General features: G+C 35.8%; 1 protein-coding gene across 1 annotated transcript; it reads right to left on the bottom strand.

Moving 5' to 3' along the window:
- Positions 1-6: 6 nt before the first annotated feature.
- Positions 7-13,719, bottom strand: LOC148271159 (cyclin-T1-like; the record flags this gene model as incomplete). Its single annotated transcript, XM_088241766.1, has 6 exons — positions 13,553-13,719; positions 9,462-9,579; positions 7,995-8,108; positions 3,386-3,494; positions 1,851-1,987; positions 7-184 (listed from the first exon to the last, which is right to left on the bottom strand). Coding segments are annotated over exons 1-6 (802 nt in total), but the record flags the coding sequence as incomplete, so codon positions are not given.
- Between the last annotated feature and the right edge of the window lie 51 nt (positions 13,720-13,770).

The raw sequence follows: 13,770 nt of genomic DNA, 5'->3' as shown, positions 1-13,770 counted from the left end.
CTCCACCTTCCATTGAATCATTTTTACCTTGGGAGTGCGAGATGGACATGATCTTCTTCTTCAGGCGGGAGGGGCAGCGGTCGAAGATGTGCAGGAACTCCGAGGTCAGATGCTCCAGCAGCTCGGCCGTGACGGAGCGGTCCACGTAGTTGAACCAGTGCTTGCCCTCGTTGGACTGGGGGATCTGCAACAGGCGGGGACCATCAGCGGTCGGACAGACAGGCGGTCCGAGGCGTTTCAACAAGGATGGAGAATTTCAACGACTGAATCAGCATTTCGTCAGCATAGTGTGATAAAAGCCTCTAAATTACGAAATTTCAGAAAACAAGTTAGTAATGCAATTTAAGTAAAACCTCGTTTTTACGTTTTCCCGCTTTTTACCCCGAAATGTCCAGGACCCATTTTTCTTCATGCATTCTCGTACAAATATTCCCCCTAATTGGGGATGTTTTTTACATTTTTCATCACCCCGGTTTTACGCTTAAAAATTTTCGGAATTCATTTGATGTGTCAAAAAAGCCAAAATTATGTCTAGTATGAGGTAAACAACTAATAAAGGATAAATTATTGTCTTAACCTAAATTCAAAGCAGGTGCGGTGTAATGGACCTTTTTGTTTAAGTGTCTTCCTTTGGGGTTAGTCTTAGTTTTCATTGGAACAAAAACGTCATATTGACTTGTACAAATCATGATACACAGTTGACAAACGTTTAGAAACAATAAACTTTTAATATCGTTAAATTGCCATGTTTAAAACATATCAATAGAAATATTTAAAATTATAAAAAAGATGGTTTAAAAAGTGGAAACAATTTTTCCGCGATCTATATGACAGTTGTTTTTAGTGATGCCATTGAAAAAAAACGATACCGCATAAATAAAATTTCCTAACATTTAGGGGAAAAATTACTGTATGTTATTTATGCAAATTCAAAATTCTATTTTCGTTTTTTTTCATTTACACATAAAATAATTTGAACATGCTGTTTTTAAATCGAAGGTTAAATGACCGACGTGACTGTCACCCGGCCTGTACATTGCTATGGGAGTGCGCTCACTAGAAAATTTTTGTCAGTCTGCCGGCAGACTGAACTGTGGCAGTTGTGAATTTTTCAGTTATATTTAAGATTGACATATTGTTATAACAGTGATGAAGAACATTTTAGACAAGATAATATAGAAGTCCATTTACGGGGATTATGACCCGTCATTGGCTGGTTTCAGCGGCCACTTTACACACTGTAAAACATGTGATGGGAAAGAGGGGGTATGGAAGGAGGTAGGAAAAAATTCACCACAACACCCAGACCAATTGAGAAGAAAATCTTTCATGGATTTTTTTCTTACAACTGGCGGAAATCGAACCTGCGACGCCAGTTTCACAGTCGGCCGTCTCACCAACTGCGCCACGACGCCAATGAAATTGTGGGGTGAGATTTCAATTCAATTATTTCAAAACTATTTATTGGCATACGAAAATAATTAAAATACTTAAGAGTATATTGACGTAATTTAGAATAGAGGGTGTAAAATTTTCCTTTTAATAATCGTTCATTATATATGGGATGTACCCAGTAGTGTTTCTTTCGTGTTATTTTCCTTCTGCGTAATTCAAGAGCGCAAATCACCGCGACCTCTTCGAAATCCATCGCTAAATGAACATTTTGTCACCAGTAGTGAGTAGTGTCACCCAGTGACACAAGGTGACAGTGACAAAAGGTCACTGCGACAAAAAGTCACAGCCAGCGGGCGGTCTTCACAGTTAGCTCTATGGCATAGAACAAAGGCAATCCAAACTTTTGGTTAGGTTTTTAGTTTAACTACTAACGTGCAACGGACGGTAAGACTCACCTCCCAGTTGCTCCACTTAGAGGCCAGGTGTATGCAGAAGCAGGCCACGACCGTGGGCCTGTACTGCAGGCACATGGTGGTGAGGTGGAGGCTGTTGGAGGCCATGAAGTAAGACGTCTGGGCCAGGTCCTTAGAGGCTGGAACACCACATACGCACATAACTTAAGGCCGACACCATTACCCCCCGCCGCAGGACGGCCTGACAGATTGGAGCCATTCCATCGCGATCTTGTAGTGAATTCAATTCTTTCGTTCATCCCGGGTATTACGAGAAAAGCAATATTTTCATATTCATATCGGCCATTCGACGGCATTGAAATTTTGATAAAGACATTTTGTAAAAATTAAATATTTACAAACAAAATATTCTTCAAAAATGTTGCGAGTTTGTTTCGTATTTTTGTAAACAAGGACTGGATTCAACCCCCTGGGGAACTGTTAATATAAACATATTACAACAGAGATGAAGAACATTTTAATGAAGTGTTTAGTGAAACTGCTTAGTTATTGAATTGTTTATTTATTCATATAAAGATACGAGGTGTGTTCAGAAAATAACGGGAATTTTTAACTTTAGCAGGTTTGGAGAGTCCAATTGCGATTTTTTCAAATTTGTTATGTTGGTATAAATGTCTTTTGAGTACACTAAAATTTTCAGCTGCATTCATTGTTTACTTTGTCTGTGGCAGCCGCTAAGGTTGGACGCATTCGGCGTGCTCGGCGATTTTCGTCTTGGCGATCCAGAATGCCTCCACTGAGACGATTGAGTCTTAGTTTCAACGTCATATCCGAAACCCATGTTTCGTCGCCTGTTATAACACGTTTCAGTAATTCTGCATCGTCGTTGACTTCACTAAGTGACGCCTGAGCAACTTCCGTTCGCCGCTGTTTTTGTTCAAAATTCAACAGTTTTGTAACAAATTTTGCTGCCACGCGTTTCATACCCAAAACATTTGTAAAAATTTCATGGCATGAGCAAATCGATATGCCAAGATCATCAGTGACTTCTCTGATTGTGATTCGGCGATCGTTCATAACCATTTCATTAACTTTTTCCACGTTTTCATCGGTTGTTGATGTGCTGGGGCGTCTGGGCTGTTCCTCATCTTCAACGCCTTCACGTCCATCTTGGAAACGCTTATACCACTCGTAAACTTTTGTTTTACATAGCAGACTCACCATAGGCCTTTGTACGCTTTTTTAAATATTTTAAACAAAATTTAATACAAATTCTTTGATCCATTTTTTTTTTAAATAAACGGAAATTGCCAAGCTCAGAAAAATATGTAAATTTTGACAGTCGGACTCTCCAAACCCGCGAAATTTAAAATTTTTCGTTATTTAATATTATACTACAACCTGAAGTATGCATCAAAAACACTATTTTAGTATACTGGTAATGAAAACACATCAGCAGTCGTTTTGAATTCATATTTTTCCGGCGAAGTCAGATTCGGATCGTCTTTTAACATTTTTTTATAAAACATTTTGGACCAACTGTGGGGCCCGTGCGAGCGAAAAGAGCGGTTTCTGACCTCTGATAAGGCTGCAAGTCTTCACTACGTGCGTGTGGGGATGGTCGATGGCCACATCGAAGCCCAGGGTCTGCAGCAGAACATTCTCGTTGAACACCAGATCTTGAGTCTGCGGAAAGAAAACATAAGGATTTTGAATCAGTTAAGATAATGAAACTCTAGTATCAACATATTACAACAGAGATGAAGAACATTTAAGAAAAGGTAATATAGAAGTCTAGGCATCTACAGGGCTTATGACCTGTCAATGGCTGGTTTAAGTGGCCACTTTACACACTGTGTAACATTCACCATTCTGCCTATATTTGAACATCTATATTCCTTCAATTCTTTAATCTGTTGAAGTTTGTGAAGTTAAAGAGCTGAAACCTTTATTTATGCAGGTGAGATTCATCTAATTGAATTATTTCACCTACATACTAGGCAACGCCTGAAAATGTTATTTTTTCAATTTCTATACTTCTTCATGGACTAGGTGGATTTATCAACAATATTTTGAGTTATGATGGTTCTTTAGTTAATTCTCTTTTTTAGTTTTGAAACGAGAAAGGAGAGATTTTTCTCGGAACTGTTAGACTCACCTATGTTTATTAAGTTAGTTCATAACATCTTAAGAACTAGTATAAACTTTTGATAACATAACAATTTTTTTGTCAAAATTTCTCAATAACATATTTTTTCAAATTAATTTTAAATATTTCAATCTCAATTTGTTAATGTTTCCAAAATAAAACAAGTTTATTGGATTAAAATTCTACTTTTTTAAAAATAAAATATACAAAGGGTAATTTGTGACGCATTTCGTCTTGTTAGGACATTTTCAAACAAACTTACTTAAATATTTACAATGTTTCCTTATGTACTAAAAATAATTCCTGTGTTATGTTTGTGGATTTCTATACAAGTCAAAATAAGTAGAGTTATTAAAAATCAATTAGGGAATACTGAGTATATTTTAAAGGAATATTTATTGGGGAAAGCCTTCCATTATACTAATTGATTTTTAATTACTCTAATTATTTTGGCTTGTATGGAAATCCACAAACATAAAACAGCAATTATTTTTAGTATATAAGGAAACTTTGTAAATATTTAAGTTAGTTTATTTGAAAATGTCCCAACAAGACGAAACGCGTCACAATATACCCTTTGTATATTATATAAAAAATAAAGTAGAATTATAATCCGATAAACTTGTTTTATTTTGGATACATTACCAAATTTAATTTGGAATTCTACCAATTATCTGCATACACAATAAATACTTTTAGCCATTTGGAATACGCCTCTCAGATATGGAATCCCCAGTATGCCATATATATAAGTAGAATAGAAAATATTCAGAACAAATTTATAAAGTACCTTAAATACAAAACCGGTATTTCTTATGTATCTACTCTCACTGCCTCCACCTTCCATGGAATCATTTCTCTACAATACCGCAGAGTGTGTGCGGACTAACTACTGCTTTACAAAATTATGACAGGAATGGTTGACTGTACAGAGCTGCTCGGTTTAATATCAATACATGTGCCAGCCAGGATTTGTAGACGGTACCACCTGTTTCATGTACCAATGAGTAAAACATCGTATGTTAAAAATGCTTTTTTTCGTAGGACTTTTTCAATGTACAATACAAAATTTAAAAATATAGATTACACAAACATCACTCTGTCAGATTTAAAATTTACACTAAAAATGTATTATGTAACTTAGTAGACATTATAATAATAAATATGTACATCTCCCCTCCCCTCCTTATCCTCTCTTCAAGCATTTTTGTCCTTATCCCGTCCAATTTACAGTAACTTAATGTTCTTAAAATTAATATTTAAAAAATCTTTGATTATTGAGTACATAAAAATAACATTTTGATATGTATAAATTGTATGTATTTATTTGATATGTAATATATTCTCTTTACTAACTTTGTATACTATGTGGAAATCTGTTATTAGTTCTGAGTTTATACACTATATCTATTTGTTTACTAAAAATATGTATGTAGAACTGTTGATTTCCCTAATAAAATAAAAATAAATAAAATAAAAATAAATCTCCTTTATTTCTGGGGGTAGCTCATTGAACAGCTTCAATCCCTTGTACAATGAGTTTTGAGATTCCGTTTTTCTCCTCATTGCTAATCTTATCTTTTTTTTATCCCTTGTTTCATATGTATGACATTGTTGGATAAATTTTATTATTGTTTTTATTTTATTCATCCCCTTAATTATTTTATGCATAAAAATTGCTACATTAAATTTAATTTGTTGCTTTACTGTGAGCGAGCCAATTTCTTTGTGCATTTTTTCTACATTAGAATCTTCTTCTTCTTATGGTTCCTCTCCCCGATGGAGGTTGGAAATCATCATTGCGATTCTTACTTTATTGGCAGCTGCCCTGAACAAGGACTGAGTGCTGCAATGGAACCAGTCGCGCAAGTTCTTAAGCCGAGAGATGCGCCTTCTACCTGCACTGCGTCTCCCTTCAATCCTTCCCTGTAGAATGACTTGTAAAATTTTATATTTTTCGCCTCTCATCACATGCCCAAAGTACTCGAGTTTTCTTTTCTTTATGGTCTTCAGTACCTCTTTATCTTTTTCCATCCGTCGGAGAACATCATCGTTTCGGACTCTATCCACGCGGGAGATTTTTAATATCCTCCTGTAGCACCACATTTCAAAGGCTTCGATCTTTTTTGAAGTGTTTCGGGCGAGTGTCCACGTTTCGACGCCGTAAAAAAGTACCGAGAAGACGTAACATCGAGTAATGCGCATTCGGAGGTCTAAATTAAAGTCTCTACTGCAAAGAAGGTCACGCATCCTGAAAAAGCAGTCTCGCGCCACCTCTATTCTGGCTTTGATCTCTTGCGAGTGATCCCATTTATCATTCAGCCAGCATCCTAAATATTTACATTGACGAACTTGCTCAATAAACTGCGCTCCAAGTTTTAAAGTCATTGGGAAAGTTTGTGGCTTTTTCCGAATAACCACACATTTAGTCTTGGAAATATTCATCTCTAGCCCTTTATTCAAACTTGCCGTGTAAACTTTGTCCAATAATAGTTGCAGGCTTTCCACACTATCTGCTAGAAGAACAGTATCATCCGCGTATCGGATATTGTTTATAATTTGTCCATTTATGCTAATGCCGTTTGTTAGTTCATTTAGTGCATTTCTAAAAATGGCTTCCGAGTACATATTAAAAAGGAGAGGAGACAGAATGCATCCTTGCCGGACTCCTCGACATATGTCTATATCCGATGTCAATTCATCATCCACTTTCACTGCAGCTTTTTGATGCCAGTATAGGTTACCAATTATCCTTATATCTCGAGAATCTAGATATTTCTTTCGAGTATAATCCTCATTGCCTTATTTAGAAGAATTTGTATATTTTTAATTTCTCCTTCATTACAAAAAAAAAAATATGGAGGAACAGTAATTTATGTGTGGACATATGATTGTTTTATATATATAAGAAAACTACTCTTTATATCCGTTACATTTCACAAACTTCCCATGAACGTTTTGTTTTTTGTTACATACATATTGAGAATGTGTTTTGAAATTCAAATATCTTTTCAAGCTAACCCCGAGATACTTTATTTTGTCCTACCAATATTTATATATTTTGTGTTTGAAATATTTGATTTTAATTTATTCACTTTTAACCGTTTTGATATATTTTCCAAATCGTAATTAATCTTATTTATCTACTACTACTACTACTACTACCATCACACCATTTCGCCGTAGGGGTAGGCAGAGAGAATGGACCGCCACACACGTCTATCCTGGCATACAATCCTAGCCTCTTCCACATTCATACATGCCCTTCGGTTCTGTCTGCTTTTGACATGACCAGACTTAAGATTTTGGTTTATCTGATCATGCCACGTCTTCCTCGGTCGTCCTCGTCTAACGTTGCCGTTCATTTTTGCCATATATACTTGTTTTACCATTCTCTCAATCTAAAAATATGTCATCTTATTTATCACTGTATCATAATTATCTCGTGATATTATTTAGTAATTTAACTTTTTTAATTTTTTATTTTATTGCTCAAAAAACTTTAATTTTTTAAGAACTAATGTTGTATTAATTTTTATATTATTATTATCTAGTTATTCTCAACTTTACTGTGTTATATTTATATTTAGTACATAAGATTTGCTCATGGTTATTGCTATCTTTATTTAGAAATGTTATGTTTCTTTTAAATTTTTTGTATTATATGTTTAATAAATTGTTTAGTTTTAATTATTATATTATTTCATACTATGTACTACATGATTATTGTGCACTGCTGTGATTATTTCTGTAAATTATTATTTTTTTGTAAAAGGTTCTTTGAACCGTTGATGTATAAATAAATAAATAAATATGTGAAGCAGTGCATCATCTGCTTTGTTTATGTTGCTTGCAGACCTGACGGTTGGGCCTGGCTGCTGGTTGCTGGTTGCATACTGCGAACCAGTTAGTTTAGAAAACAATTCAACATGACATTGGCAAAAGCATACAATTTATTATTCAATGATATTTTTTTTATTTTTTTTTTTATTATTTTTTTCATTGAAATATAGTATTAAAATAAAAAAAAATCTCACCTGTTCCTGGTAGTGGTCGGATCTCACGTCCAGGGTCTGCTGATTATCCCCCCGGTGGAGGCAGATATGGGCGACCTTGATAACGTGTTCCAGCTTCCGGGGCTGCTCCTCCATCTGCGGAAAATTACATTATTTATTATTACTATGTCGGCCTCGTGGTATAATGGTCAACGCGTTAGCCTACCATGCAAGAGGTTTCGGGTTCGATTCCCGACATAGTTGATATGAAATATTTATTTAAAAGGGTGTTTTCACATTAGAATATTTCATAGTCCCTGGACTGGTACCTGAAGCGAAAGACTGATCATCTTGCCTTCATGTAACAAAAATGATCAAGATACGCTGCGATTGGTGTACCAATCCAGTGCCCTATGCACCATTAGTGTGGAAAGAGAATGATGATGATTATTACTACTGATTCTCTAAGCTCTGTTGGACACTATTTAAATCTATATTTCTTACAAAAGAGAGTTTGAGAAGAGAATATGGAAGTCTAGGCATTTACAGGGCTTATGACTTGGCATGTGTAAAGTGGAACAGACCTCGTATCTATCGAACTTGTAAAAAAATCTGTGTTATACCTATCTCAATTTAAATCATTTGAGTTATCGTCATTTATTCAGCTCATTTATAAAAAAAAAATAGTGTTGGCTTAGTCAGAATGCAAGTTTAACAAATATTACAATATTTTGGAGTGTGTCCAAATGTTTGTAGACAAAATACTGGATTTTACCCCCTCGGGAGTCATAAAGGTTAATAAATTACAACGGGGATAGAGAACATTTTAGAGAAGGAAGTATGAAAGTCAAGGCATTTACAGGGTTTATGATCTGTCATTGGCTGGTTTAAGTAGCCACTTTATGAACTGTGTAACATTTACCATTTTGCCTATGTTTGAACATACATATTTCTTCAATTCAAATTGTTTTCAGGCATTGCTGAGTATGTGAAATAATTCAATCAGATGTATCTCTTTACAACAATAAAGGCTTCAGCTCTTTAATTCAATCAGATGTATCTCTTTACAACAATAAAGGCTTCAGCTCTTTAACTTCACTAAAATCAATAGATGGTTGAATTGAAGAAATATGGATGTCCCAAAACGGTGAATATTACAGAGCGTAAAGTGGCCACTTGAACCAGCCAATGACAGGTCATAAGCCCTGTAAATGCCTAGACTTCCAAATTTCTTCTCGAAAACTTTTTCCCTCTCTGTTGAAATAAATTTAAATATGAACAACTCCCTAGGGAGGAAATCCAGCCAGTCTGCAAGCATTTGGACATAATCAAACATTGTTGATGTTCATTATTGTTCATTGTGATCGCGCAAATTCTTAGCATGTCGATAGTTATTTGTGATTGAGCTACTGTTGTAATTTGTTAGCAAGAATTGCAAAGCGCCCCGAGGAGAAATTTCCAAAAATGGCGGTGTACAACTTAGCCAAATATGATTATAAACGGACTCACCTTTGCAGCAAGAAAGAGCGAGGCAGCGGCCATGGCATTCCGGTGGAATTGCGTGAAGGAGTGGAATGCGTAGAAGCGGTGCATGTACACAATGGCCGTGTTGATACATAGCTGCGATCTGGAGACACGCGCGTTAAGGAAATCATATTGGATGATTTTAAATGGGAATGTCACATTTTTTATATAAGAAGGTAAACATGAACAGAAAATAAAAAAGGAAAAACGTTAGAGAAATTATATAAATTTAAAAAGTAATACAAACATTATTAAAAACTAAAAAAAAGCATACGTATTTTTAACAATATTTTGAGTTCGTCCAAATTTTTGTAGACAAGGACTGGATTCAACTCCCTGGGGAGCTGTTTATATTAACATATTACAACAGAGATGAAGAACATTTAAGCGAAGGTATTATAGAAGTCTAGGCATCTACAGGGCTTATGACCTGTCAATGGCTGGTTTAAGTGGCCACTTTACACACTGTGTAACATTCACCATTCTGCCTATATTTGAACATCTATATTCCTTCAATTCTTTCATCTGTTGATGTTTGTGAAGTTAAAGAGCTGAAACCTTTATTTATGCGGGTTTGATTCATCTAATTGAATTATTTCACCTACATACAAGGCGTTGCCTATTTAATATTCAATTATTATATTCAATTATAAATAATTCAATTAGATGAATCTCACTCGCATAAATAAAGGTTTCAGCTCTTTAACTTCACAAACATCAACAGATGAAAGAATTGAAGGAATATAGATGTTCAAATATAGGCAGAATGGTGAATGTTACACAGTGTGTAAAGTGGCCACTTAAACCAGCCATTGACAGGTCATGAGCCCTGTAGATGCCTAGACTTCTATAATACCTTCTCTTAAATGTTCTTAGTCTCTGTTGTAATATGTTAACACGTATTTTTAACACAAAATTTAAATAGATGACTGTTTTGAAGCCTTGTCACATATGAGCCATTTAATTATTTTTTGTCACAACATTTTCTTTTAAGATCTGCTTACGGAATCTTATTGAAAATTTTAGAAATTGTATAATGAAGTGTTCTTTGGCCATACTTATTTACAAACATCGGTACTGACAAGCCGTCACGTTGTGCTAGCCTCGTATTATGTGGATGTATATACCTTTTCTGGTACTTACTATCAAATCAATATCTAGTAACAAATTTCAGCCATAGAACAGCATTTACGGACAGGCACCCTTGCTTTTTAAAAAGTTCGGTACCTCTTCCTTATCAATTCTAGCTGATCTGTTAATTCATTTAAGAGCTGAGTTTTGTAAAAATTGTTTTTTTTTTATGTCGGTTTTACAAGAAAGGCCCCAACTGGTAATACCATACCTAATAAATGATTCCGCTAACGATTGATAAATGAGTCTAACTGTCTTTATTGGAACAAAATATTTTGTTCTAAACATACTGCCTATAACTGACTTTAATCTTTTACATAAACATAAAAAAAAATCCAATTCAATTATCAACTTGATAAAAAAAAAAGCCTTCTCATACAATACGGACCGAAATGGACACCAATCCGTTGGAACAATAGGCATCATCCCTCCAGAATCAGCTACCAGGAATTATCAAGCAGCCAGTAGGCCACATGGTAGGAATATCTATCTAGTGTTCGTAGTGTCTAGAGTTGATTATTGTAATGGTATCTACGCAGGTCTACCAATGACTAAAATGACTCACCTACAGTCCGTATTGAATGACGCTGCGAGACTTATTTTTGGAATCCCTAAGTTCAGTCATATCACTCCACTACTTTGGGAATCACACTAGCTACGTTTTCCACAGAGAATGGAATACAAACTCTAATGGCTCATGTATAAATCACTGCACAACTCTGCTCCAGAATATCTAAGGGAACTCTGCTCCAGAATATCTAAGGGAACTCTGCATTCCAGATGAACTAGCTGACGGACGTCTTACGCTAAGATCAGCTACATCTACATCGAAAGGAAAAGTTATTATACCTCTACACAAACAGCGCACTAAATTCGGCAAACGCGCATTTGTGGTCGCAGGCCCTACAGCATAGAATGCTCTCCCAACAGAGGTGCGAGGCTGTAAGAGTGAAGTGATGTTTCGGAAAAAACTCAAAACCCGCTTGTTCTCTAAATGACAAAGTACATTGTTTTTTTAAAATTACAATTTAAAAAAGTTAAAATTAAATTTATTTCTTTATGTAATCACTTTGTAAAGCACCCTTGAGGTATTATATTATGAAAATGGCGCTGTATAAGTTATCCATAATAATAATCTACAAAAGCTACTCTTCGGAGATCTATCTCTATTTTGTTGCTATTTTGCTTAATTTATTTAGTTTTTTTTATTGCTTACTTCTTAGCATGAACACTCGACAAATTTACTACTATGCTGTATGTTTACGTTTATTTATTGATATCATTTTAAGCTGCTAGAATTCCACTCGTCCATGCGCTTTGTAGCTGCAAGACGATTGGTAATTTAGCTTCCATATGTAAATGTTATCAACTATAAAATACCCAAATTTTGTCAATTCCAACCGTCCATACAAATTCCTCTACCTGTTTTAGTAAAACTCCATTCACAGTAATTTTACATTTAGTCATACTTTCATTTCTTTGGACAGAGTTACGAGTAACTAATGGTCAAAACATAGAACTACTAATTTATAAGTAGTTTATTCGGCTTCAGTTTGATGCGCGTACGCCGTTTCTGGACGCAATGGTTGCAACCAATAAGAATATGTTTATAAAAATATAAGTGAATATTATTTTTGTATTTTCCAAAATCTAGTGAAAAAAAAATGGGTCAAAATTATAGAGAATTTAAGGAAAATTTCTGACCGGGATCCACCAAAAACTAATGTTGATTGTTAATGTTAAATAAGTATCGTCCAATTTATGGTAGCATATACATGATCTTTAAATGCAGCCCCGGTGTAAATAAACAAACTTAGTAGCTATGGGTACATTTTCGCGTGACTTTTATTTAAAATAATTTATTTTATAGGGCAAGCCAATGAATTAATATATCAATAACCGTGCGTAATTACGACAGGAGGTTGTAAAAATAATTTTGTTATGATTTTAAAATTCCCAGAAGTGATTCACGCGACGCACTCTGAATGTACGCCGTAATAATACGCTGATAAAGCATGTCATCGGTACGATAACAAACCATTGTTTTTGTTGAAAAATAATCGTAAAGATTAGAAAATCAAGGGCAACCCATTGAAAAACCGCCATTTTCGCTGTCAAACATCAAAACAAATGAATGACAAAACTGTTGCATTAGCAAAAGGAAAATAGTTCGAATTTTAAACATGTGACGTTTTTAGCGATAGGTACCCAAGTTGATATTATGAAATTTTACTAGCTAATTAAAACTTTCGTGTTATGTTGACAAACTAACTGATTGCAATGACGACAAATGACACATTCGCTATCATTAACGGTACTTTCCCGAAATCGCGGTCCTTCAGGTGGTTTCGTAATTCGGAATGTAGAAATTTAACAGAAACAAAACCTCCGATGACTGAATATTTTTATCCCAGCGGAGAATCATCGGTTTTTTAGTGGTCGCAGCTGGCGATTACAGCCAGATAATTGAATGTAGCGACAATTCCGAGAAATGTAGCGAGAAACACGAAATTTCGGTGGCCATATGACCCACTTAAAAACCTTACGTGATAATCAAGTTGACACCAGGGGCGCCTGAGATTTCAAGTTGAAAAGAACGTTAGGTTAGAGGAAAGCGTGGAAAACGCTTTTGAAATGAACGCAATTGATCGCATGCTTGACAATGATTCTAACCTCGTGTAAACAACGTACGTCAAAAGAGGCAAGGACCGGGTTTGACAATGCACACGTTCGGGAGGTCACGCGACTTTCAATGAAAACTTTGACAAAACTACGATATTTTCGTCTCAAAATCCGCCAGACGGGAGAGGCGAGCGTGATTCACCGCTTCCCGGGGTGTAGGGACGAAGAATTCGCGGAAAACACGCCGCAAACGAGCACCGAACACAAAAACAAATCGCGACGTCACGTCATGGCACTTTTCTGAAAACATTGGCAAAGGATACACTTGCAACCGCTGCCCCATATCCTGGATGAGGTTCGCCGCCTGCTGGCGGTAGGCCAGCTCCTTATCCGCATCCAATCCACATTTTCTGCTTGGAGAATTGACAAGTTGATCTCTCGTGAAGTACCATTTCTCCTGCCCAGCCATTGAACTGACGCTTCTCGGACTGGCCGCCAGCGTGCGCTAGCGGGTTCGCTCTATCTCCCTCGCCTGCACGGG

This window comes from Micrasema longulum, unplaced genomic scaffold (assembly GCF_059751315.1).
Source record: "Micrasema longulum isolate JH-2025_06_02 unplaced genomic scaffold, ASM5975131v1 h1tg003058l, whole genome shotgun sequence".
NCBI classification, from domain to species: Eukaryota; Metazoa; Arthropoda; class Insecta; order Trichoptera; family Brachycentridae; genus Micrasema; species Micrasema longulum.
This window is presented reverse-complemented; position numbering and strand designations above follow the sequence as displayed.